General features: G+C 41.3%; 1 protein-coding gene across 5 annotated transcripts in view; it reads left to right on the top strand.

Moving 5' to 3' along the window:
• Window positions 1-27,245, top strand: part of ILRUN (inflammation and lipid regulator with UBA-like and NBR1-like domains) — a 69,141-nt gene that overhangs the window by 26,750 nt on the left and 15,146 nt on the right. For 2 of the 5 annotated variants that reach the window (XM_077481435.1, XM_077481437.1), the window contains exons 2-4: window positions 13,981-14,135; window positions 18,594-18,791; window positions 20,873-21,159. In XM_077481435.1, the coding sequence (XP_077337561.1) occupies window positions 13,981-14,135; window positions 18,594-18,791; window positions 20,873-21,159 (640 nt within the window). Of the gene's footprint in view, window positions 1-13,980; window positions 14,136-18,593; window positions 18,792-20,872; window positions 21,227-27,245 lie in introns of all 5 variants that reach the window. The other 3 variants (XM_077481438.1, XM_077481439.1, XM_077481436.1) reach the window with 2 other exon arrangements.

Raw genomic sequence — 27,245 nt, forward strand, 5'->3', positions numbered from 1 at the left:
TGCCTGTCTTTCGCCTAGTATCTCCTAAACCGTGTACGTTTAGGAGATATTTCTTGGACCTACAGGTAAGCCTTAATCTAGGCTTACCTGTAGGTCAAAGTGTGTTGTAAGGGTTTGCAACCACTTTAAGGACAGCCCTCCTCCCAACAGAACCAACATTTTTTTATATACAGAAGGGCCCCAGGACTCAGAAACAAATAGCACCCAACGTCTTAGAACCCGTCACCCCCCCCAAAAAAAACGGAGCACCTTTTTTTGATAGAGAGGGCTTCCATTACTGTACTAGATGTAGGGCTTGCAATACCACGAAAAGGAAAAGTATAAAAATAGGTTCCAATCAGTAACCAACAAACAAGAACACAAAATAAAGTCACTTATTACGTGTGGCTCAGAGTACGTAATTTACCTGTTGGAGTGCCCCTGCCCAAAGCAATATGTGGGGAGGACAATGCGCAAGTTGCGTACTAGGATTAACAAACATCGGCTTTGCTAAACGGTGTATCGAAACAATTCAGACTATACCATAATGGGGATCATCGGTTACTGACCTTCTATGGGATAGATAAAATATCTAAACATTGGAGAGGCACACACATCAAACAGGTCTCCAAAAATGAAACTCGGTTATGCCGACTGGTCACCATGCAGCCCGCCGGTATGAACATAGTTGGGTTTAAATTGTTTTTTAATGAACAAATAAAATCTGTCTCTGTTATGGAAAAATAGATTTTTGAGGTTTCATTGGATGTCCATGTTATGGGGCATCCTGGTTTGCACCATATAAGTATGTGGTCATATTATATTTTAAAAATGGGTTTGGTATTCAACAATTAACTTGCATTCATTTTCTAAATCTTTTTTAGTTTTATGTATATTTTGTATCGATTGAAATATATTACATTAATCATTATGGTAATAACTGCTTAAAAAATACGGTAGGGCTACGTTGAATGTGTATTCCTTGTATGGTTACCTGGCACATAGTTTGCGTGAATTGTTTTCATATGACTGTGGAAGGCAGAGACTTACAACTCCTCCAATCAGTCACTTCCTAACCATATAGGGCGAGCATGCCCAGTGACCGCTACGCTTCCTGATGACGCAATCCTTACGAAACACACGAGGCATTTCCGGTCATGCAATTTCCAGATCCCAGCTTCCGGTTTCTCTCCTAGCCTGAGTGGAATGCACACAAGCTTGGACGTGAGCCCAGCGGTGATCTATGGTAATTCATGCAAACTATTCTCAGTACCAGGCTAAGGCACCTACAAATGTATGCATTTTTGTATTTCTGTGTAGTTTTTAATAAAATAGTATTGTGCTATGGATTGTGTTTTTGTTTCCTTTATGGGAGAATTTGGAGGAGAGGAGGACACAGAGGCTTCATCCATTAACTAAGGGTTCCTATTAGGATATCCTTACAGCGCATTAGACCATCTTTTTAAATAAAGAGGTCATAGCCATCTGGTGAGCAGCTTTCATATCTGAGCACTTTTGGTGTTGTATCATGTTGTATGGTGAAGGATTTCTTCTGTCATCACTAATTTTCACTAGGTTTTTTTATTCACTTGTTCATCTAAACATTGCACTTTATATTTTTCACTGATTTATTAATATATGGTCTATAGTATTTCTAGTTGGGTATTAATTACCTTATTTTGCACTTTATTTGCACATGCCACTTTATTCCATGTTATATGGTCATATAGAGAAGGCACATCTTATTATCACACAGCGCCCCTACCACTCATTTCCCAAATTGCAGTGTTTTTTTCATTGTTTTTGGGGAGCAGCTATAGATATTAGAATTTGTTTGTTTGTTTGACGCAAGGTTCCCACCCTTCAACAAACCTGTAATACTTGCCTGCTCTGTGCAGTGGTTTTGCACAGAGCAGCTCTGATCTGCCTCTTCCCGGGTCCCTCACCACTGTTCCTGGCCCCTCCCTCCTGCCTATTGCCCTCATAGCAAGCAGCTTGCAGTGGGGGCACCCAAGCAGGTTTGCTCCCGAGCTGTGGTTCTACATGTCTATTCACACACAGAACCAAGGCTCAACCCCACCCCCTCTCACTCCTGATTGGTTCAGTGGCTTTGATTGGCAGCAGTCTGAGTGAATGGTTGCCACTAAGATGGCAGAGTCCCTGGAGGGGAGCCTAGACCCATCTCAAAAAAAAAAGATGGCATCCTCCCCTGAGAGTAATATGGCTGGTCAGAATGAGCCATCAGGAGGGGCAAGTTTTGCAGCTGCTTTTAGCTTTTGCAGTCCCTGTATAGATGACTAAGGATTTTTGTTTCTCCAACCATTCTAAGTTTGGAGCAAAAGATTGATGCTTTAATCGCATAACAGGTCCCCGTCCATTGCTCAGGACTTTCATGCTGAGGAACCAGGGGTGAGAGATGATGAATTTCTCTCAAGGGACCAGAAAAAGACTGATGTCCAAAGAACCTAATAAAAATGGATCAGGTTCGCATGGAGTTGGTATAGTCTCTCACTGAATTACATATTTACATAGTAAGGTTGAATAAAGACACCAATCCATCCAGTTCAACCTAAGTGAGTGTCTACAATTGTCCCTATCCCTGTACATTGCACACTCACATCGGTCCCTACCCTCAAGGAGCCCACAATCCAAGGTCCCCATTCATATACCAGGGCCAATTTTGGACAGAAGCCAATTAACCTACTTGCATGTCTTTGGAGTGTGGTAGGAAACCGGAGAGGAAACCCATGCAGGCACAGGGAGAACATGCAAACTCCAGGCAGGTAGTGTCACTTTTGGAATTTGAACCAGCGACCCTTTGTACTGCTAAGCAAGAGTGCTAACCACTACACCACTGTGCCGCGGAATTGGTACACTCCACATTTTCACTGCCGATTTAGCTCAGTCAGTCGATGAGCCCACTTCTGGTTTGGGTTCACTAAAGCCTCCTCAATCTGTTCATGCTTTTTCCTATCCATTCATGGCTAAAAAGCTTATCTATTTTGAGTGGGAGCACCCAGATAAAAAAAAATTTCCTCCAAAAAAAGTTTTCAGTACTTTATCCTATGGAGGAAGAGTTCTATAAGAAATGGGTTTTTCCAGCAGTTGATACTGCTATATCCTCTGTACCTGACTTGTCCAGTAGACAATGCACTTATGCTAAAGGATCCAACAGATAAGAAGTTGGAATTCCTTTTTAAAAGCTATATTTCGCTCGCAGGTTCAGCCTGCTCTGGCAGCGATAAGAGTATCTTGTTCTTAACCACTTAAGCCCCGGGCCATTTGGCTGGCCAAAGACCAGGCCACTTTTTGGGATTCGACACTGCGTCGCTTTAAATGACAATTGCGGTCGTGCGACGTGGCTCCCAAACAAAATTGACGTCTTTTTTTTTTTTTTTTCTCACAAATAGATCTTTCTTTTGGTGGCATTTGATCACCTCCTGGTTTTTATTTTTTGTGCTTTAAACACAAAAAGAGCGACAATTTTGAAAAAACACGTTATTTTTTACTTTTTGCTATAATATCCCCAAAAAATATATAATTTTTTTTTCCCCCTCAGTTTAGGCCGATACGTATTCTTCTACATATTTTTGGTAAAAAAATTGCAATAAGCATTTATTGATTGGTTTGAGCAAAAGTTATATCGTCTATAAAATAGGGGGTAGTTTTATGGCATTTTTATTATTTTTTATTTTCTTTGTTTACTAGTAATGGCGGCGATCAGCGATTTTTTTTTTTTTTTTTTTTTTTTTTTTTTATCATGACTGTGACATTATGGCAGACATGTCAGACAATTTTGACACGTTTTTGGGACCACTGGCATTAATACAGCGATTAGTGCAATTAAAATTGCATTGATTACTGTAAAAATGTCACTGGCAGTGAAGGGGTTAACACTAGGGGGCAGTGAATGGGGTTAATATGTATCCTAGTATGTGGGGGTGGGACTGTGCAGGGACTCTGTATGAACAGACGATCTGTCAGTTCACTGCTTAGAGAACTGGAAACTGTGCATTTTACACATACAGCTCCTGGTTCTCCGTGTGCCCCGAGCGGTCACGGGAGCCCAGCGGCGATCGAGACCGCCAGGCACTCAAATCGGCTCGGGGAGCAAGTGGATGGCCGCCATAGCATAATGGTGATTTGCGCAGCTGAACCATGGTGCCGCAGTATAACTGCGACGGCTGGTCGGCATGCGATTAAAGGACCAGTTAATAGAGGTACTCAAGATTATTCCTAATCAGCAGACCCAAGATTTGGTTGGGATATCAGAAGCGTTGTGTTTTTACAGTAGACGCTATGAACGATTCTATTCTCCAGGCCTCACTGCTCATGCTAGGGCTGGTACATGTGCGTAGAATCCTATGGTTGAAAAATTGGTCAGCCAAAGCACCATGCAAAAGCTCTTGGCCAGTTTCCCATTACATGGGATTATTTGGAGACGATCTGGATAAGTATATCCAAAGAATTTCTAATGGTAAAAGTTCCCTTTTTACCGGTTAAAAGAAGTTTAAACATTTTTTTCTTTTTAAAATGTGCTTCTCCAGTGCCAGGTGCATCAGTCTCCATGCAGTCATGACTGCCTCACCATCAGGTTCAAGAGGTAAAACCTCAGGGTCAGTCCGAGGGCCAAAAGAGGACCCACAAAACAAAATACTAAAGCCTCTTTATGAAGGGGCACCCCCGCTCACTCGAGTAGGGGGTGGGGGGAGGCATCTACAGTTTTCAAGGGTCTGGCAGGAACAATGTCAAGACAGATGGGTGGCTTCCTCAATTTTTCTAGGTTAAAAAAACTAGAGTTTCCGGGAGTTCCAGATCAAATGTTCCCAGAGATCCAGTGAAAAATAAGTCTTTCTAGCTTTGGATTATCTCTTGTCTAAAGGAGGGATATCGGTGGTCCCCTTGGAAGAGCAAGGATTAGGGTTTTTATTCGAACCTTTTCGCGATTCCAAAACCAAACGGTTATGTCAGACTCATTTTATATCTCAAAGATCTAAACCTGTTTTTGAATACCGTTCTTTGCACATGGAGTCAATCCGATCAGTAGTCTCCATCCTACAAGGGGGAGAACTTCTGGCGTCGACATCAAGGATGCCTTTCTCCATGTGCTGATTTACCCCCCCCCTACATTCAAGACTGCTGCAAAACCGTATCCTGTCAACTTGGAACAAGAAGGTCCAAGCTCTGTACTTCCCAATGCGTTTATCCCTCAAAGTGCATCAGAGCCTCAATTGTTGGTTGATATCTAGCTAGCCTTCGGGGCTCGGGAGCAGTCCTGGAAGAAGCGTCTGTCCAAGGAAAATGGTCCAAATCAGAGATGACCTTGCCCATCAATATTCTAGAGATTTGGGCAGTACACCTGGATGTTCAGACTAAGAAATTGTCCTGTCAGGATCCAATTCGACAATGCCACAGCTGTAGCCTATATCAGTCACCAAGGGGGTGTGAAAAGTCATGCAGCCCAGAGAGAGGTGAATCATATTCTATCTTGGGAAGCAAAATTCCTTGCCTATCAGCAATTTTCATTCCAGGGATGAGGAATTGGCGGGCGGACTACTTGAGTCGCCAACAATTATTCCCGGGAGTATGGTCCCTTCACCTCGACAGCTCCTTGCAATATGCCAAAAATGGGGAGTTCAGGATGTGGATCTGTTTGCGTCCAGGTTCAACAACAAGATTGACAACTTTGTGTCAAGGACAAAGGGATCCGTTGGCATACGGAACAGATGCCTTGGTTTTTCTGTGGGATCAGTTTTTCACTGATCTATGCGTTCCCTCCTGTTCTGCTGCTTCTGTGCCTTCTTGCAGGATAAAGCAAGAAGGGAAGGAGGTGATTCTTGTGGCCCAGGAGATCTTGGTTTGCCAATAGGGGACCTTTGGACCCTACCACTATGGCCAGACCTTCTCTTGCAAGGTCCGGTATTCCATCCTATTTTACAAACGCAAAATTTTGCGCTTCGGCTATTGAGACCCACATTCTAAAAGCTAGTGGGCTGTTTGCTTCAGGAATTTCTACTTGGTTAATGCTAGAAAGCAGGCCTCTGGAGTCATATACTATAGAATCTGGAAGATCTATATCTCCTGGTGTGAATCCAGGAAATATGTCATAGGTAGGATCCTTGAATTCCTACAGAGAGTACTCAAGGCCAGCTTCAATTCTAATCCTATCAAGGCCAGATGTCTATTTTATAGGTGTTTTTTCAACGACCACTTGCTTCACACTCTGGTTCATAACTTTATTCAGGGGGTAACGAGGGTTAATCCTCCAGTCAGGTCACCCCCTGAACCCTTGGGAATGAAATTTGATACTGTCAGCTTTACAGAAGCAGCCTTTTGAGCCAATACAAGATATTCCCTTGGTCCTCTTGACGAGGAAAAATTTTCTTGATTGATACTCTTCCTGCAGTAGATGTGGCAGAGTTGGCTGCTCTTTCTTGTAAAGAGCCATATTGGCTTATTCATAAGAATGAGGTTGTATTGCGGCCTCATCCTGAATTCCTACCGAAGGCAGTATTGGTTTTTCATTTAAACCAGGATATTGTTCTGTTTTTTTTTTTTTTTCTCCAGAACCTTATTCTGTGGAAGGAAGATCACCACATTTTCTTGATTTGGTGGTGAGAGCGGTCAAAGTCTAATGAAGGTGTCTGCTTAGATTCATAAAACAAATGTTTTGTCTGTGTTGCCAGACAAAACATTTAAGAGGACAGGCAGCGCACTTCTCCAGGGCTGTTAGTGCTACTTGGGCAGTGCATCACCATGCCTCCATGGCTCAGATCTGCAAGGCCGCAACTTGGTCTTCAGTCCATACATTTACCAGATTCTATCAGGTGGATGTAAAAGATCATGAGGATATCACCTTTGGGCGCAGTGTACTGCAGGTTGCAGTTTGAGTCCTCTAGACTCTTGGTGCCCTACTTTTTTTTTTGTGTCTCCTTCCCTTCAGTTGGCATTGCTATGGGACATCCCACATAGTAACTACTATGGCTCGGTGTCCCGTGATATATGATAAGAAAATAGGATTTTTAGAACAGCTTACCTGTAAAATCATTTTCTTTTGAAATACATCACGGGGCACAGAGGTCCCTCCCTTCTTTGGGTATACATGTGTATTGCTTTGCTACAAAACTGAGGTACTCTCACCAGTGGGAGCAGTACCGTACCTGGAAGGATACTCCTAGTGGGCTTTAGATGCCCACAATGAAGATGGAAGCTTGTATGTCACAGAGGCTACAGTGAGTAGATTTAATAACTAAATAACAACAAAGGTTACATGTACAGCATATACCATATTCCATTAGATAAACGGACAATCACGGCGGTGTTATTTACAAAAATAAATAAATGACTGGACCTCCTCTTCAAACTGCTCATGCATTAAAGCAGTTGTTAGCCTTAAAAAAAAAAAAAAAAAAAAAAGGTTTCTGTTTCTTTTAAAGCAGGTTACACAGCACAGTGCTTGTTCTATGTCATTTGACCCCTTCCATCACCTGAAATACCTGGCTGATCCTTCCTGATTGTGCCCTCCCCCCTGTAAACTGACCATGATTTCATTGCTGCTGAGCCCTGACACTGGTCAGTTTACATGCCTCCATTATCCGCAGCCCTCCCCTCTCCTCCTCTCACGCCGTTCTTTACCTAATTTCCTAGCGGCGCTCATGTCACCAGCTGCCTCTCCTCCCGGGTGACGTCAGCGGGGCATTTTTTGGCGTCTCCCGCTGTAGCTGTTAGAGTGAGAGAGGAGGTAGATGGCAGGACATGTGAGCGCTGAACGGCACTCTGAAATGAGGTATACAGAGGCATTTTTTTTTTAATAGGCACATACACTGGGGCACACAGCAATATGGAAGACTGGATTGCATGAAAATGGCAAAGTGTGGTTACAACCACTTTAAGCCTCTGCTACACACTGAATAAATACTGTTGGCTCTGGTCGGAGCCGCTACTAACTAAGAAAAGTTAGTATAGCGATCACCCCTGCTGAGCTGTTGTGTTTTGAGATTGGCAGAGAGTGCTGATTGGGAGTTGGGTAGTTTTTATTTTTTTTTTTTTTTTTTTTTTTTTTTTTCTTCTTATTTGTTTGTTGTTGTGTTTTTTTTTTTTTTTTTTTTTTTTTTTTTTTTTTTTAGCTAGCGATTCAAACATAAAAACTGACTCGATTTCCCAAATCCACACATTCAAGGTGCATAGGGGGAATCCTCCCTGCTGAGCTAATGTATGTTGATATGCTAATGTTTGACAGCGGGAACACTTCTTTGCCATCAGAATACACTGATCAGTGCTGCAGTCTATAGCCTGCAGCTATAGTGGCTAAAATCCAACAAAAGCCAACAGATGTTTGAAAGCTGATTGGTAGATTGACTTTTCTGTTTAACCACAGTGCCCATTCATGGATAGAAATTTGGCCGGTTGAATCGGGTAGAGGAGTGTAAAGGGGTATGATCAACATCCCTATTTGCCTATCTCGGCATCCTCTTCAGTGTCGCCTGCAAGTATTTCCTCTTCTTCTCTCCTTTTGGGTCCACCAAGACTGTCGTCAGACCCCTTTTTCTGTTCTTTCTCTACACCTATTTTCTGGGTCAGTGAATAACCTCCCAAAGCTTCCAATACTGGTTCTACAATTTCGACAGGCATCAATCACCATTGCGGATTTGCAGTTTAACTTATTTATTTTTATTTTTTTTTAATCTAAGCTATGCGGTTTGAACAAAACGGTATGGCATTACATATAATAATCAATGAAATCCATTAATAGACATTAAAACCACCATGTCAGATAGTCAATGGAGATCAATGGGTAACAGTCAAAGTTCCATTGCAGCAATATGAGGTATCTGTAAACGGTGGGCAATAGCCTCTATGCCAAATATAACCTGTTTTTCAACCTGTAATGGGGTCGGAACCCCAAAGAAATAGAAAAATATTTATTGGTCATACCAGTAAGAAAAAAATAAAAGATAAAACGGAAATAACCCTAATTAGCAGGTACGGAGCCATTGTGAGGTAGGGAACAAAAGGTGGATAGTGTACAAGACAAGGCTCTCAGCCTTGGCTTTGCAGGAGTGGCACCAATTGGTCAGCGCATAACGGGAGATTTTTCCTGGGTAATATAGAAAAAAGGACGACAAGAAGGGAAATTGAAAAAAAAAACAGTGGGGGGGGGGGGGTAAAGCAGGGCTCGACAAAACCCGGGCGCCAGGTCGCATTTGCGACTAGAATTAGCGACCTGACGCCTGGAGTCAGCACAGCTGGGGGTATCCTGTCTCCGTGGACACCCCCGGCGTGATCGCGTCAGGCTGCGCCGCCGGCGGCCGGTAATTGAGCCCCCGGCTTTGAGGCCTTCTGTGATCCTATGGTTCCTTCTGGAATCTGGCGCCCCCTTGTGGTGGCCGTTGGAATTACAACCAGCAATGCTAATGGAGCTTACCCTGCCTGCCAGCCTTCTCCTTTACTTAGAACCCCTAAACATTATATATATATATATATATATATATATATATATATATAATTTTTTTTTTATTATTCTAACACCCTAGAGAGTAAAATGGTGGTCGTTGCAATACTGTCTGTCACACCATATTTGCACAGCGGACTTACAAGTGCACTTTTTTGGGGGGAAAAATAATTTATTTAATAAAAAAAAATAAGACAACAGTAAAGTTAGCCCAATTTTTTTTTATATTGTGAAAGATAATCTTACGCCGAGTAAATCGATACCCAACATGTCATGCTTCAAAATTGCGCCCGCTCATGGAATGGCGACAAACTTTTACCCTTAAAAATATCTATAGGCGACGTTTAAAAAAAATTCTACAGGTTGCACGTTTTGAGTTACAGAGAAGGTCTAGGGCTAGAATTATTGCTCTTACTCTACCGATCGCAGCGATACCTCACGTGTGGTTTGAACATCGCTTTCATATATGCGTTCGCTTCTGCACGCAAGCTTGGCGGGACAGGGCGCATTTAAATAAACCACAATACATAAAATTTATTTTTTTCACTGTTCTTTTAAAAAAAAAAAAAAAAAAATGTGTGTCACTTTTATTCCTATTACAAGTAATGTAAAAATCCCTTGTAATAGAAAAAAGCACGACAGGTCCTCTTATATATGACATCTGGGGTCAGAGAGACCTCACATCTCATATTTACACTAAAATGCAATTTAAAAAAAAATCGTCATTTGAAAAAAATAAAACAAATAAAATGTCCCTCTAAGAGCTATGGGCAATGACTTTGAGACAGGTGGGGGGCTATCTTCCCCTCACTCGTCTCCATGTCAGGCCAGGGACAGGTCCAGATCGCCGTCACGGACCTGGCTCCTAACTTTTTTAGCTGGCTCCTAGATTCCAAGCAAATTTGTCAACCCCTGGGGTAAAGAGTTTCGGCGGGGTTGATGGCTCAAGACTTCAAACTCTGCTGAAGGAAGTTGCTAAGGTATATGTCAAGTAGTCATCCAAGAACCGGAACGGTTTAACTTTTTGTCCGTTTGCACTGTGGCAGGTTGACTCCCCTGGGCGAGCCGCTGTAATGCTACGTCGGCCCTTTAAGATGCAGTATGAGGCCCGCAGCGTGTGCCCGGTGCCAATGCGAGTGCCCAGCGGGCGTGATGGCCATCTGGCACCTGCAATTGCTCATGACAGAGCGAGAACTGGGATCTGTGTGTTCAAATGCACAAAACCCGGTTCTCTCTTGGGAGAGGAGAGAGATCGGTGTTCATACTTAGCATTTGTACACACGATCGCAGATTCCGACGGAATGTGTCCGATCGGAGCGTTTTGTCGGATATTCCGACTGTGTGTGGTCTGCATCGGACTGTTTCCGTCGGAATATCTGTCGGACCAAATTCTCCAACTTGCCGGAAATATTTTCCGACAAAATGCTCCGATCGGACATACTCCGATCATGTGTAGAGAATTCCAATCGGACAAAGTGCCACGCATGCTCAGATTAAATTCCTACATCAAAGCTATTGGCTACTAGCCTGAACGTAGTCCCATCGTAATGAAATTACGTCATCACGTTCTGAATGATCGGATTTTCCGACAACTTTGTCCGACCTTGTGTATGCAACAGTTTCGGACAAAATCCGACAGACAAAATCCGACGGATTTGGTTGTCGGAATCTCCGACCGCGTGTACAAGGGCTTATTATGAACACCGATCTCTCTCTTCTCTTAGTCATTCCTATCCCCCCTACAGTTAGAATACAGTGAGGGAACACAGGTAAACCCTTGATCGCCCCCTTGTGTTAACACCTTCCTTGCCAGTGACATTTATACAGTAATCCGTGCATTTTTATAGCACGGATCGCTGTATAGTTGTCAATGGTCTCAAAAATGTGTCAAGTGTCCAATCTGTCCACCGAATTATCGCAGTCCTGATAAAAAGCGCATATCACCACCATTACTAGTATAAAAAAAAATAGATATGCCATAAATCTATCTCTTATGTCGCTATAACTTTTGCACAAACCAATCAATGTACATTTTGTTGCGATATTTTTGTTTAAAAAAAATAAATAGAAAATGTAGAAGTATACAAGTCGGCCTAAACTGAGGAAGAAATTTTTGTTTAAAAAAAAAAAATGGATATTTATTATAGCAAAAAGTAAAATATATTGTATTTATTTTTATTTTTTTTTCAAAATTGTCCACCACTTTTTGTTTATAGAGCAAAAATAAAAACTGCAGAGGTGATCAAATACCACCAAAAGAAAGCTCTATTTGTGGGGAAAAAAGGGCATTTATTTTGTGTTCAACGTCACATGACCGCGCATTTGTCAGTTAAAGCAATGCAGTGCCGTATCGCAAAAATTGCCTTGTAATTGAGCATCCAAATCTTCTGGGGCTGAAGTGGTTAATAAGCTTCTCCACTCCAATTTATGTCTTAAACTTGCAGACTGTAAACTTTTTTCATAATGCAGATACCTGACATAGATGTGCATCTACACTGGTATTTTCTTTCTGTATGTTATATATGTCCAGATATGTAATGTATATTGCAGCTTGTCAACATGTTTGCCCTTCAAGGGCTCGTTGGGTATATTTGGGTCCATGTTTGCGTTTCCTGATTCTTTTCTTTTGGGCTCAGCGCAGCTCAACAAAAGCTGAATTTTACAGGCATTGGAGCTCTTATTTCAGTTTTAAAAAGCCTGTAATTTTTTGGACTCTTTCATGTTGTTATTGATCTTTTTTGAGCAAATGCTTTTCTTTTTTCCACATGCCCTCCCCTCAGCAATTTTTTTTTCTATTTTTATTTTTGCGTGTTTTCAAGCTTCTAAGAGCATATGCCTGTAAACTCCTAAAAAAGCCATAGTGTGCATGGACACTTTGGCTATCGTAGAGGAGAGTTTCCAGGCAGAAAAAATGAGAGCTTGAAAAAGTACAAAAGCCTGTAGTAGCAGCTTCTTTGCACTTTGAGCTGTAGTATGCATGAGCTCTTAGTGATCCACACAGGTGGATAACTAGAGCAGTAGCTGCATCAATGGCAAATATTTTAATGTATTAGACCTGTGGCAATGTATGCAAATACAAATGAATACCTGTAGAGCCTGCCTGAAATCTTGTGTTCCTGTAACTTTCTGTGGACTGAGCTAAAAACAGTTATCTTGCATGAACTACAAATGAACTACTCAGATGCATTCACATCTGAGTGTTGTGTTTTTGAGTGGTTTTTCAGTTTTGTTTTTTTTTGCCTTTCTATGTGCATTTTTGAGCGTTGTTTGGGTGCTTTGGTTGATTTTTTATTTTTATTTTTTATTAGCAAATAGGGAAAAACGCAAAACCAAAAAGTAAAACCGCGCAAATGGCAAAATTAAATTAACCTCGATTAACGCATGTAAAAATGTATAAAATGTACAGGATAACGCACACGAAAAATAACTCTGTAAGTAATATGCCTTGCTAACTTAAGTAATAAAATGCAATACAAAGAAAACAGTAGTGAATCCTTAAAGTGGTTGTAAACCCTGTTACACCACTTTTACCTACAGGTAAGCCTTACTTTACAGGGAACAAAGAAGGAAGTAAAACCCATCAAGGTTTACTTCCTCTTTAACTAGTAGCATGGTATAACATTTAGAAATTAACCCCTTAGTAGTCGTAGTGTTCTGCATCGTATTAAATTTGAGTTGGGGATTGACGCCTAATATAGTAGCTGCTTTTATCCTGAGCCTTGACTGCATGTTGTAGCTGCAGATAGTAGAAAAACATTGTGACAGACCAAATTTGTTCTGCCAATCAGAAAAGGCCTTTAGGGAGCCATCCGCAATGTGATGTAAGTGCGTGATTCTGAACTCCCTCCACCTACGGCCATGTTGGAGTTTGGCCAATTCCAGATACGCTGTGTTACACTAGATTGGACTGTACACGGTGAAACCCAAAACTTGCTGAAATGAATGCATAAGTGGGGAAAGGCTTATTGGATTTACTGAACGCCTGCACCTTCCATACCCAGGGGACTATCTACCACTATCAAAGCGGTAGTATGCTGAATAATCAAAGCAGTGGAGACTAACTGAGTAGGTTCAGTCCCTGCAAATTGCACCAAGCAGTCCTCTTAGTGCTGTAGTTGTGCCATTAATTGCCACATATTACTGGTAAGCTGCAATGTTTTTCCTGCACAAGGGAATCTGCTATCACTGTAGTAGCTTACACAGCGATATGAGACATGCATGCTTACGTTGGACTGATGTATCTGGAATAAAAATCATACCTGGAGTTTTTTTTCACACCACTGCCAAGCTTATTTTTTTCATAATCAAAATACGCATTCTTGAGCCCATCCTAGCAACATAAATTCGTCAAGCTTATGATTTATTTAAGACAGGTCATTAAAGTGGGCTCTCTTTCAACCCAAGCAGTTTGGGTTGAAAATGTGTCAGTTTTTGAGAAAGATGCTTTGTGTTTTTTAATTTATAAAAAAAATTTGTGTTCTTTTTTGTATTGTGGTTTATTAGTTGCATTTTCTTTTAAAAAAAAAATGTGTACTTTTTGTATCTTTCAGGAACCTACAGGCAGCAATCGGAGCATATTATGACTTTGAGAGTCCAAATGTCAACATCCCTTGCATGTCTTTTGTAGAAGATGTAACTATTGGTGAAGGCGAGTCTGTTCCCCCAGACACCCAGTTTACTAAAACTTGGAGGGTTCAAAACACAGGTTAGCCTATGATTATTTGCCAAAAGTCCTGCGAGTTTTTTTTCAGGTGCGGGTGCCAGGGCATTTATTAAAGTCATACTAATGGTGTTTTTTTTAAATAAATAATATGTTATACTTGCCTGCTCTGTGCATTGGTTTTGCACAGAGCAGCCTCATTCACCTCCAGCAGCCATGGTTTGCTATCATCGGCAGGATGGGGACACGCAGATAAGGACTTTACTAGATATTCACTTTGTGAGTTGGTATGATGTTTTAATAAATTGCCGATTGCTACACTATATGGCACTTTGCTTTCTTTAGTGGGTTCTCACACACTGCAGCAGTGGGGGAAATCAAATGCAATTTGGACAAGAATTGCACTGCATTCCTGTTCAAAAAACATGCGATTCTTTGCAGTGCGATTTGCACCCATTCATTTTGTATGGACGCAAATTGCACCACAAAGTATCGGCGAGTACTTGACCGAAAGCATTGGTACCCGTACTCGCTGATAAATTTCCATTTTCAGTGCATCCCTACTTACCAGTCCTTAGATGTTTTGAGTTTTTTTTTTTTTTCCCCCTTTATTCATTTGTTGATCCTGCTACTAACACCCTTTTTGTCCTATGATGATGGTGCTCCCTTATCCTGGTGAATATATAAAGGAGCAATGTTGTTACCCTGGGATAGGAAGTACTTTAGGATTACAGAATAACTCCCCTCCGTCTGTTCTACTCCATTATATAAATGAGAGGTGTTCTTTAGTCCACACAGAGAGTTGGCAGGGCTGATTAAATTTCTAACAGATAAAAATCCAGTATAGGCAAACAATCTGAGGAAGTGCTGAGTAACTTGAATCCTGTGAAAGAATACACTGTGCTGGTGGGTCATCTTGCAATATTTGGGGCCCTCCGCTTTCCCCAGAATTTCGAAAGATGGCAATGTCACCCCCTGCAATAAGGAAGTAAAAACCCCATAGTTACATAGTTAATAAGGTTGAATAAAACACCAGTCCATCCAGTTCAGCCTTAGGGAGTGTCTACAATTGTCCCTATCCCTGTACATTGCACACTCACATTGGTCCCTACCCTCAAAAAGCCCACAATCCAAGATCCTCATTCATATACTAGGGACAATTTTTGGACAGAAGCCAATTAACCTACCAGCATGTCTTTGGAGTGTGGGAAGAAACCGGAGTACCCAGAGGAAACCCACACAGGCACAGGGAGAACATGCCAACTCCAGGCAGGTAGTTTCGTGGTTGTGATTTGAACCAGCGACCCTTTTTACTGCTAATCGAGAGTGCTAACCACTACACCACTGTGCCACCCCAATTCCCCAAAAAGTTGGGACACTGTAAAATCTGCAAAAAACAGAATGCAATGATTTTATTCACAGCAGAAAATAGAAAACATATTAAATGTTTAAACTGAGAAAATGGACTGAGATGAACACAAGTTACTGTAGCATGTCTGGGTACACTACTCTGCATCGGATAGACTATTGAATAGAATTGCTAAAGGATGAGCAGAACAACCTAGAATTGACAGCCGGAACAATATCGGTGTAGATGGTCCAGATCTCATGATGACCTCACACTGGTGAACTTCCTTCTACCACTTGAGCTCATCTATGTTGTGGAAAACCACAGTCGCACTGAATGTATATCTATACCCCCTACCCTATCTGTCCCTTTCTTCTGTTTTTTACTATTTTTAGGACTAAAATAAGGTCATTTTGAAACTGATGGCAGCAACACATCTCCATAAAAGTTGAGACCTGGCCCTGTTTACCACAGTGTAGCCTCCCCTCTTCTTCCACACTTGATGATATGTACTGTTGATGATATGTTTCTCAATGTTTTTTCAGTTGAGGCACCTTTTTAAAATTATGGACAGTCTCTCGAGGCACCCTATTATAAAATGTAAAAAACTGTTCTAATAGTTTCACATAATGCAGCAACATCCACACATGTAGGACACCCAACATTAGGGGTGATTTATTCTTCCAAAGAAAATACACTTTTGCACACTGGTACTGACTAGTGATCATATGTTTTTCTTCTCCCTTAATTTCTCATAATTGGTCAGCTTACTTGACCACAGTGCCGAGGGAGAGGGGCATAGGCTGGTCAAGGATGCTGTGGAGACAACAGACCTTCTCCTTATTAACTGATAACATCATTGGTTGTTGGGATGCCAGTGTCTAGAAAATTGCAATGGTGCATAATGAAAACCTGTGGCTTTGTGTAAATAAAAGGCAGGCTTGATGCACCTGCTGGCTTGTATACGGTTTTTGATGAACTTTTAGAGCCAGTTCAAACCACATGCAGTCTAGTGCATTTTTTTTTCTGAATCAAATGCGCTTGTAAAGTAGATAATATTGGGGTTCAATGGCATAGTTCACACCAGCGCTTGCAGTTCCAGTGTGTTCCAGTTCCAGAAAAAAAGTAGAACATGCTGCATTCTTCCTGTACTGGAATGCTGAGAAAGCATCAAAAACGCACTGGAACGCACCTAAACCCACCAAAAACGAACTGGAACGCATCAAAAACATGCATGCAGAAGAGCATATGGACTGCTTTTCTATGGTGTGAACTGGCTCTTAGTTCACACCACATGCAGTCCATTGTTTGTTTGTTTTTCTGCATCAAAAACGCATGGAGAGGAAGGTATATGGTTTTCAATGGCATAGTTCACACCAGTACTTGCAGTTCCAGTGTGTTCCAGAAAAAAAAGTAGAACATGCTGCATTTTTCCTAGACTGTACTGGAACGCTGTAAAATGCATCAAAAATGCACCTTTAATGTGCCAAAAACGCACTGCAACACACTTATCCTTATTTAAGGTTAAGAAAAAGGGGGGAAAAGCACGGGACCACATCAAAAAAGTGCATGCAGAAAAGCACCTGGCACGCATCCAGACTGTTCAATGGTATGAACTGGCCCTTAGGCAATTTTGCCAAGGCACCTCTGAAGAAACCTCAAGGGGCACCCTGGTTAAAAAAGGCTGCTGTGGATGATGATGTATTTAAAGTCTGTAATTTTACAGTCAGGAACATTATTCTGAAATTGTTTGACAATTTTTAGATGCAGCTTTTCCCAGATTGCTGGAACCTCGACCCATGTTTACTTCTGAGACACCCTGACTCTCCAAGATGCTCTTTTTATACTCAAACATGTTGCTGACCTGGCAATAACCTAATTTAATTGCAAAATGTTTTATTGCTCTTCCTTGTTAATACCAGCCTTTTGCTGCCCTGTCCAACATTTTTGAGACATGTTTCTGCCATCAATTTCAAAATTACTTTTTTTTTTTTTTTTCCCCTTACAAAGGGATATTTTCTCACTTGAAACCTTTGAGATGTTTTCTTGTAGATAAAATATGGGTTTGAGATTTGTCCTTGCATTCTGTTTTTATGTTGATTTAAAAATTGTTGATTTGTTGTTTTTATGACGATTTTTACACAGTGTCCCAACTTTTTTGGAATTGAGGTTGTGTAAGGTACATATATTGTTTAACTTTATATACCCACATAAAGATTTTCACTAACCGCATTCATTTGTCATACATTATATTAATATTTCATCATTGGAACACTACAGTTATTTACCGCGTGACAATGTGGAGATTACTAGTTATGACGGTATGAGTCGTTTGAGTTCGTTTTGACTTGAATGAAAATGTTTTTAGTCATATCAAGCTGATAGGTTAGTGCAGTTGTCTTTTAATGCAAGGACTAAAACATTTGGGATGAGCCTCGGTGTACCAAACTATCTCACCCTTCTATTTTCATTTTTTTAGACCCCAAAAGCTTTTGAGTATTTAGTTCAAGCTTGTTTTATTTTTTGGGTACCTTGTTTGAAACCTGGTGGTGAGGGAGTCCTTTTTTTTTTTTTTTTTTTTTTTTTTTTTTTTTTGACATGCATACACATTTTAAAACCAGTTTTGGCTACAATATTCACCTTCAGTTTAGAGATTTCCCCCGTAGTACTTTTTTTTTTTTTTTTTCTTCTGCCACAGTCTGATGGCTAGCATCAATCAACCCACTTCCTCTGAGCCCAGGTCATTGCACCCTCCCCAGACTGTACAAGGAGAAGCAGCAGAGTAAGAATCTCATCTCTCTCTCTCTCTCTCTCTCTCTCTCTCTCTCTCTCTCTCTCTCTCTCTCTCTCTCTCTCTCTCTCTCTCTCTCTCTCTCTCTCTCTCTCTCTCTCTCTGTCACACTCTCTCTCTGTCACTCTCGTCACTCTCGTCACTCTGGTCACTCTCCTCTTATCGACATGCTTTTTGTCAGCACATAAATGGAATGTTTGTTCCTCTGTACAGGGTCTGCAAGTGGCTGATATTGGGTCAAATTCAGGTACTTACACACAGCTTGTGTTTAAAAAAAGACAGTTAATGATGATGTATTCCTCACTAATTTTAATATCTGCCTTGAGTTCAGCTTTAAGTTTTTAATTTTTTTTTCTTCTCCTAGGATCTGAAGCATGGCCCCCAGGTGTATGTCTGCGGTATGTGGGAGGTGATCAGTTTGGCCATGTAAATATGGTATTGGTGCGTTCTTTAGACACGCAGGAAATGACAGATGTCAGTGTGCCAATGTGCAGCCCTAATCAGCCTGGCATGTACCAGGGACAGTGGAGAATGTGTACTGCTACCGGCTTGTATTTCGGAGGTGAGCAAAATAAGTTTTCATTTTTTCTTCATCTTACTTATTCCAATACTCCTTAAGGCCTCATGTACACTGCTTGTGCTATACGAACGTTTAGGAGCAGTTGGGCATTTTTTTCCACTGCTCCTGAACTCTCCTCTGTTATCTTATCAGTACAGGTATACTGGGTTGTTTACAGTCATTTCTAAGCAGTTGAGTTTAGAGTCTTCTTTTTTTTTTTGAACGCAAAAAAATGGGTTCAGAAGCTGGGTAGAAGCATTTGGCGCTTGATATGCCTCTAAAAATGTGGTAACTCGCTTTTAGCCGCTTTCCCTTTACAGGCATTTGTCATTTTTGGCTATTTTGGAGAAAAAAAAATGCTTCTAAATGCAAACGTGTCAAAACTGACATTTTAATGTTAATATTTGTCAAGTTAAATCATTCGGGAGAGGTTGTAAAAACGTCCCATGTACATGAAGCTTAAAGCAAAACGCTACCGAGACTAACAATTTAGTTTTATGATACATATCATTGCCCCCAGTGTTGAGCGCTAACTATTTTACTGATATTGGTTAAATGCTTGATGCTCATTGATAGCTCCACTTATATAAGACCTTAGCATTGGTTCCTCCCCTTTCTTCCCCACCTTTTTTTTCCCTCTTTTTCATCTACACCCCCCCCCTTTTTTTTTTCCTCTTCCCTCCTCTCTTTTTTCCTCTCCCTTATCTCCATTCCCTCACCCCCTGCCCTTTCTTTTTTCCTCTCCCTTATCTCCATTCCCTCACCCCCTGCCCTTCCCTCTTTGATAATTTGATAGTTTACAATTTAATATTCTGTGGGTTATTCTTCACTGGTTTCAGTTGTCATTGCTCTGAACCTCTTATTTTGTAAGTTGGAAAATCCCATATAGTATCTTAACCACTTCCCACCCAGCCAATGTACATATACGGCCGGGTGGGAGCTCTCTACTTCTGAGAGGACGTTCAGACGCTCTACTTCTGCTCATGTCACCCAGACACGGCACATCTCGGATTGGCAGGAGGGCTCTGTGATTGGCCCTCCTGATCACATTACGGCCGTGTCCAATCACGCCCGTCATGTGATGTAAACAAACAGACGGTTGCTAGGCAATCGGCTCCTCCACTCCTCACACAGAAGTCATCGCTGAGGAGAGGAGAGGAGAGCAGATCGCTGCAGCCGGCTGGTGATCAGTAAGTATGAGCTGTTTTTACAGCTTTTTACTAACTGATCACCACACAGTGTAAACACACATGTCATCACAATACACATGTCACCACACATTTCCCAAAAACACACATGTCCCCAAATAAAAAAAACACATGTCCCCCACATATGTCCCACTAAAATCACATGTTCCAATGATTATCTGCACAGATATGTACGTGATCACCTGCACACATCTGTACATGATTATTTGCGTACATATGTCCGTGATCACACAAACCAATTATTATACACTTAACGGAATTTTTTTTACCAAAAACATGTAGCAGAATACATTTTGCCTTAAATTTATGACAAAATTAGATTTTATTGGTTTTCTTTTAAAATAGAAAAAAGAAAAAATAGTTTTTTTCCCAAATTTCCACTTTTTTGCGCTTATATCGCAAAAAATACCACCAAAATAAAGCTCTATTTGTGCGAACAAAATGATAAAAATTTAATTTGGGTACAGTTTAGCATGACCGCGTAATTGTCATTGAAAGTGCGAGACTGATGAAAGCTGAAAATTGGGCTGGGAAGGAAGGGGCGAAAGTGCCCGGTATTGTAGTGGTTAAATATCACCTACGCTTATTTTTTTTAAATTTGGAAACAGACCTCAATTTAAATGATGGTTGCCTTGGCACTTCACTGTGAAGACCCGTAACTGTGAAGTTCCCCTTGCAGTTTTTAAACTTTGCTACTCGTGCTGCATCATGTCAGCCCTGCTTGAAAGGTGGAGTTTTCTAAAATAGATCATTATGAAGACTGAAACATTTATTTTACTACTTATGAGAATATATATATATATATATATATTTCATATCTTATGATTGATTTATTTTGGACTTCATTAGACTTTACCATCTTTATATTTCTTTCAGATGTCATCTGGGTTATTCTGAGCGTGGAAGCTGGTGGCCTCCTGGGTGTTACCCAGCAGCTCTCTTCCTTCGACACGGAGTTCAACACTCAGCCTCATCGCAACGTAAGTGGTGACTACAACCCCTTTGCATCGCCGCAGAAGAATCGTTCCCCAGAAGGGGAAAACATGGGCACCTGGCCTGAAACAGAGACTCCTGAAAAAGAACAGAATGGACTATCTCAGACCTCTGTAAATATATGTGCAACGGATCGTCCAGCAAGCCATTCTGTAGCAACGTATAGAGAGGTGAGGTGCTGTAGTGTGCCACTGGATCAAAGAGCATTTAAAGGATCTCCTGTATGAAAGTGAAAAGGTATATGGGGTAAAAATAAATTAAACTGGCATTGACGGTATGCTTGCCAGAGTTCCACTGTAGGCAAGAATATGGTGTTAATGTACATTTTCACATTTGCAGTCAAATTTGTGACATATTTGACACATTGTGTTTCGGTCCCGGAAATTTCAGAAAAGAGCATGTAAATATATATATATATATATATATATATATATATATATATATATATATATATATATATATATATAATACAGTTATGCTCAAGATTTTGAGAATGACACAAATATAATTTTTCACAAAGTCTGCTACCTCAGTGTTTATGATGGCAATTTGCATATACGCCAGAATTTTATAAAGAGTGATCAGAAGAATTGCAATTAATTGCAAAGTCTTTCTTTGCCATGAAAATTAACTTAAAGTGGATGTAAACCTGATTCATGAAATTCGACCTAAGCACATATATCTGTTGTGTTTTCTTATCTCGCTCGCCAAAGCCCTAAGTCCTGTGTCTTTCGGCTGCTCCGTTCTTCTGTTATCAGCATGATAACTTCTGACAAGTTATCCGACAACCCAGATGAAACCAGCCTGAAATTTGTGTCGGGGTGGGTGCTATAAATGGATTAGCAGAGAGCTGGTCTATTCACAGCACAGCTCTGCAATTCCTTCCTCCCTCTGCCTATGTGGAGGGAGGGGGTGCCTTTCCTCCAATTGGCTATCGCACATTGTATGCCAAGACTTGCTGTACAGGAAGAAAAAATTATAATACTATGTGCACATTCTAAAGAATGTAGCAAGCTTACGACAGCAGATATAGATGTAAAACTTATGTAGGGAGATTTGTTTGATCTCTGTGTAGCACCTGAGGCTGTTCCCTTCACTGGGTATATGTGAGGATTTACACCCACTTTAATCTCATAATAAAACATTTCCCCTGCATTTATGAAGAAGGTTTCAGGGTGCCCAAGAAAGTCCAGCAAGTGCCAGGACCATCTCCTACAGTTGATTCAGCTGTGGGATCGGGGGAACCACCAGTGCAGAGCTTGCTCAGGAATGGCAGCAGGCAGGTGTGAGTGCCTCTGCATGCACAGTGAAGCGAAGACATTTGGATGATGGTCTGGTGTCAAGAATACCAACAAAGAAGCCACTTCTCTCCAGGAAAAATCATCAGGGACAGACTGATACTGGGGTAAAGTAATTTTCTCTGATGAATCCCCTTTCTGATTGTTTGGGGCATCCGGAACAAAACCTTGTCCTGAGAAGAAAAGGTGAGTGTTACCATCAATCTTGTGTCATACCAACAGTAAAGCATCCTGAGACCGTGTGTGGGGTTGCTTCTCAGCCAAGGTAGTGGGCTCACTCACAATTTTGAACACAGCTGTGAAAAAAAAAAAGTGGTACAAAAACATCTTCCCAACCATCCAAGAACAGTTTGGTGACGAACAATGCCTTTTCTAGCATGATGGAGCACCTTTCCACAATGCAAAAGTGATAACGAAGTGGCTCGGGAACAAAACATTGAAATTTTGGGTCCATGGCCAGGAAACATCCCAGAAATTGTCAGTCCTCAAGAAGCGGGTGAACAAAAACAACCCCACAAATTCTGACAAACTCCAAGCATCGATTATGCAAGAATGGGCTGCCATCAGTCAGTATGTGGCCTAGAGGTTGGACAGCATACTAGGCCGGAGATTGCAGAGTTCTTGAAAAATTAAGGTCATCACTGCAAATATTGACTCTTTGCATACAAATTAATGTAATTGTCAATAAAAGCCTTTGACACTTATGAAATGCTTGTAATTATACTTCAGCGTACCATAATAACATCTGGCAAAAAGATCTAAAAACACTGAAGCAAGCAGACTTTGTGAAAATTAATCTTTGTCATTCTCAAAGTTTTTGGCCACGACTGTACAGTATGTACCAATCTTTAGAGCGAGCATGAGTAGGTAGGCAAAACGCATTTCTTTTGCTGCTGTTAAACCCATGTTTTTGAGTTTGGGCATTCTTTTTGCTACCCTTAAACTCCCCTCTTTATCCTACATGTCCATGCACACATGGACGTTTTTATCAGTAGGGGAGTTTATAGGCTGTTTTATAAATGCCCTAAAATAGTGTTTGAGAGGGGAAGTTCTGACCACAAAAAAAAGCTAAACTCTCAAACTCTTGGCACCGATAGCACTAGTGCTGTTTTATTACAATGGCCAGAATAAATAACAATTCTGGCCAATGAAATTAATAAACTCCCAAACTCTTTTAAACGCTAATAAACTCACCTAGACTGTTTTGAAAAATGGAGCATATTTGAGTTTATAACGCTTTACAAGAAACCAATGTGCATGAGGCCTTATTTCTTTTGGGATTCATATTCAACTCTAGGTCGTAGCATAATGGCACAATCCTAAATCAAAACATGGCGACAAGTAAACAAATTAAATGATCCCTGTTCAAAAGTCTGCATACTTTTAGTTCTTAATACTGTGCATTGCCCCCTTCAGCACCAATAACAATGTGCATTTTTTTTTGTATTATTTGTCTATTGGGACCCAAATTCTTGCAAGTGGCATAGCTTCCCATTCTGCTTGGCAAAATGCCCCCAGGTCATGCAAAGTCTTTGGTCGTTTTGCATGAACCGCATGTTTGAGATCTCCCTAGAGTGGCTTGATGAGATTAAGGTCAGGAGACTGAAGGCCACTCCAGAACTTTCACCTGTTTCTGCTGTAACTACTGGAGGGTCAATTTGGCCTTGTGTTTAGAGTGTCCCATGTGCAGCTTTCGTGCAGAAGAATGCAAATTTTGTGCCAGTATTTTCTAATAACATGCTGCCTTCATCTTGCCATCAATTTTCACAAGATTCCATGTGTCTTTTAGATAGGGTTGCACAGATACTGATATCAAGCATTTGAGCGAGTATCTGTACTCGCCCAAATGCTCCCGTTACAAAAACCGATACGTTGCAGTGTGATTTGTGTCAATACAAAATGAATGGCCACAAATAGCAGTGCAAAGAATCGCATGCGGGTGAACAAGAATGTGGTGCGATTCCTATCTTTGCATTCATTTCCCCCCTACTGCTCCTGTGTGCCTGTATTGAAAGGGATTGAAGCGCCACCTAGTGGGCAGTTTAAAAAACACATTAGAACTCACCGTACATGTTTGGCCACATGCAAAATAATCTACATAGGTGTCCCAGTCATGCCAAAAATTGGTAGCAAATCGGGGTCCTGGAACGTCTCCCCCAGCCATGTGAGCCCCTCAATTGGCCCTGATTTGCTACCCTCAGTGGAATGTATATTATTTTGCATGTGGCCAGATATGTACTGTGAATTCTAACCTGTTTAAACTGCCCACTAGGTGGTGCTTTAACCACTTGCCGACCGCCTAACGTACATGTACTGCAGCAGATCTGCTCTATTGCATGAAATTGTGTACCTGTACATCATTTCGTCCAATATCTACTAAGGGGCGCGATCGTGCGCTGATTGAACAGAGGGGGAAACCAATCCGTTGGTCTGGGGGACCCAATGTTCCCAAGAGAGCGAGAACAGCGGCCTGATTATGTAAACTAGGCAGATCGCCATTCTAACGAGGCAGAAGATAGAGAACACGGTTCTGTTGTCCCCCAGTCAGAACAACCCCCTCCCCCACAGTTAGCAAGCACCCCCTAGGGACACATTTAACCCTTTGAAAGCCCCTGATTTTAACCCCTTCCCTGGCAATGTTCAGTAACAGTGCTGCATATTTTTAGCACTGGTTTCCAAAAAGTGTAGCGTTTGTTCGCTGCAATGTCACAGTCCTGCTAAAAATCGCTGATTGCCACCATTACTAGTATGTTTTATAGCAGAAAGTAAAAAAAAATTTTTTTGTTTATAGCGCAAAACACAGAGGTGATCAAATGCCACCAAAATAAAAGCTTTTTATGGGGGAAAAAAGGACATCAATTTTATTTGGATACAGCGTCACACAGCGCAGTGCCGTATTACAAAAAAATGGCCTGGTCATTAAGGTGTAAAAGCTTCCAGAGCTAAAGTGGTTAATCCTTTTAATCCCTTGATGCGCACACACACAAACAGGAGCAACAAACTGGTGGGCCAACTCAATATTGAACCCCATGAAGTAAGACTGGGATGCCATTAAAGTGTGTATGTATGTGTATATAGATGGATAGATATATCAGAGAGAGGGGGAGAGAGAGAGAGGGGGAGAGAGAGAGAGAGGGGGAGAGGGAGAGAGAGGGGGAGAGGGAGAGAGAGGGGGAGATACTATATGTAAATAATTTGCTATGGTAACGAATCCAAAGTAGGTGTCATCACAATTTTGCTACAAAAGTGAAAATGCGCTTTTTAACCACTAGAGATCCACGTTATAGCCGAATGACGACGTCCTGTGCACGAGCGGCCTGCGCTCCCTGTGATCAGCGAGTCTGAGACTCGCTGGATCACAGATCGGAGTAAAGGGTTGATCCCGACCCCTTACCATGTGATCAGCTGTCAGCCAATGACAGCTGATCATGTGATGACAACAGAGCCGGTAACCGGCTATTCCTCCTCGCGCTGACAGCGTGAGGAGGAAAAAAAAGCCAATCACCGGCGGCCGCGAGAGACGCACCAGTCCCGATCACAGCGAGCTGGCGCCAGCTCATCAGTGCCCACCTGTGCCTCCTGCCAGTGCCACCTAAGAATAGGCAACAGTGCTGCTCATCAGTGCCCAGAGTGCCACCTATCCATGCCCACAATCTGCCTCAACAGTGCTGCACCTATCAGTGCCATGTTATCTGTGCTCATCAGTACTGCCTTATCTGTCCCCATCAGTGCCGCCTTAGCTGTGCCTATCAGTGCCCACCAGTGCCGCCTCATCAGCGCATATCAATGAAGGAGAAAAATTACCTGTTTGCAAAATTTTATAACAAACTATGAAACATGATTTTTTTTTTTTTTTTTTTTTGCATCTTTTTTTGTTTAGAAAAAAAACAAACTCCCAGCTGTAATTAAATACCACCAAAAGAAAGCTCTATTTGTGAGGGGAAAAAAAAGATAAAAATGTAATTTGTGTACAGTGTTGTATGACCACGCAATTGTCATTCCAGGTGCGTCAGCACTGAAAGCTGAAAATGTATCTGGGCAGGAGGGGGGTTTAAGTGCCCAGTAAACAAGTGGCTAACCGCTTAAGGACCAGGCCTCTTTTTCAGACTCGCTGTTTACATGTTTAAAACTTTTTTTTATTTTTATTTTTTTTTGCTAGAAAATTACTTGCAACCCCCAAACATTATATATATTTTTTTTATATAACCCCCTAGAGCAGGGGTCTCAAATTGGTGGCCCTCCAGCTGTTGCAAAACTACAAGTCCCATGAGGCATTGCAAGGCTGACGGTTACAAGCACGAGTCCCAGAGGCATGATGGGACTTGTAGTTTTGCAACAGCTGGAGGGCCGTCAGTTTGAGACACCTGCCCTAGAGAATAAAATGGCGGTCGTTGCAATACTTTTTTTCACATCGTAAAACAGTAAAATTGGCCTGATATATATTTTTTTTTTTTTTTTTTTTTTTTTTATATTGTGAAAGATAATGTTACGCCAAGTAAATTGATGCCCAACATGTCATGCTTCAAAATTGCACCCGCTCGTGGAATGGCATCAAACTTTTACCCCCAATCTCCATAAGCGGCATTTAAAAAATTCTACAGGTTGCATGTTTTGTGTTACAGAGGAGATCTATGGTTAGAATTATTGTTCTCGCTCTACCGATCACGGCGATACCTCACATGTGTGGTTTGACTGCCGTTTTCATATGCAGTCGCTACTCACGTATGCGTTCGCTTATGCGTGTGAGCTCGTCAGGACGGGGTGTTTAAAAAAAAAAAAAAAGTGTTTTTTTTTTTTTCTTATTTATTTTACTTGATTTTATTTCTTTTTACACTGTTTAAAAAAAACAATGGATCACTTTTATTCCTGTTGCAAGGAATGTAAACATCCCTTGTAATAGAAAAAAGTCATCAGATCTCATATTTGGACTTAAATGCAATAAAAAAAAGCAATAAAAA

Source organism: Lithobates pipiens, unplaced genomic scaffold (genome assembly GCF_037356315.1).
Source record: "Lithobates pipiens isolate NorthernLeopardFrog02 unplaced genomic scaffold, aLitPip1_a1.2 Scaffold_16, whole genome shotgun sequence".
In the NCBI taxonomy this organism is placed as follows: Eukaryota; Metazoa; Chordata; class Amphibia; order Anura; family Ranidae; genus Lithobates; species Lithobates pipiens.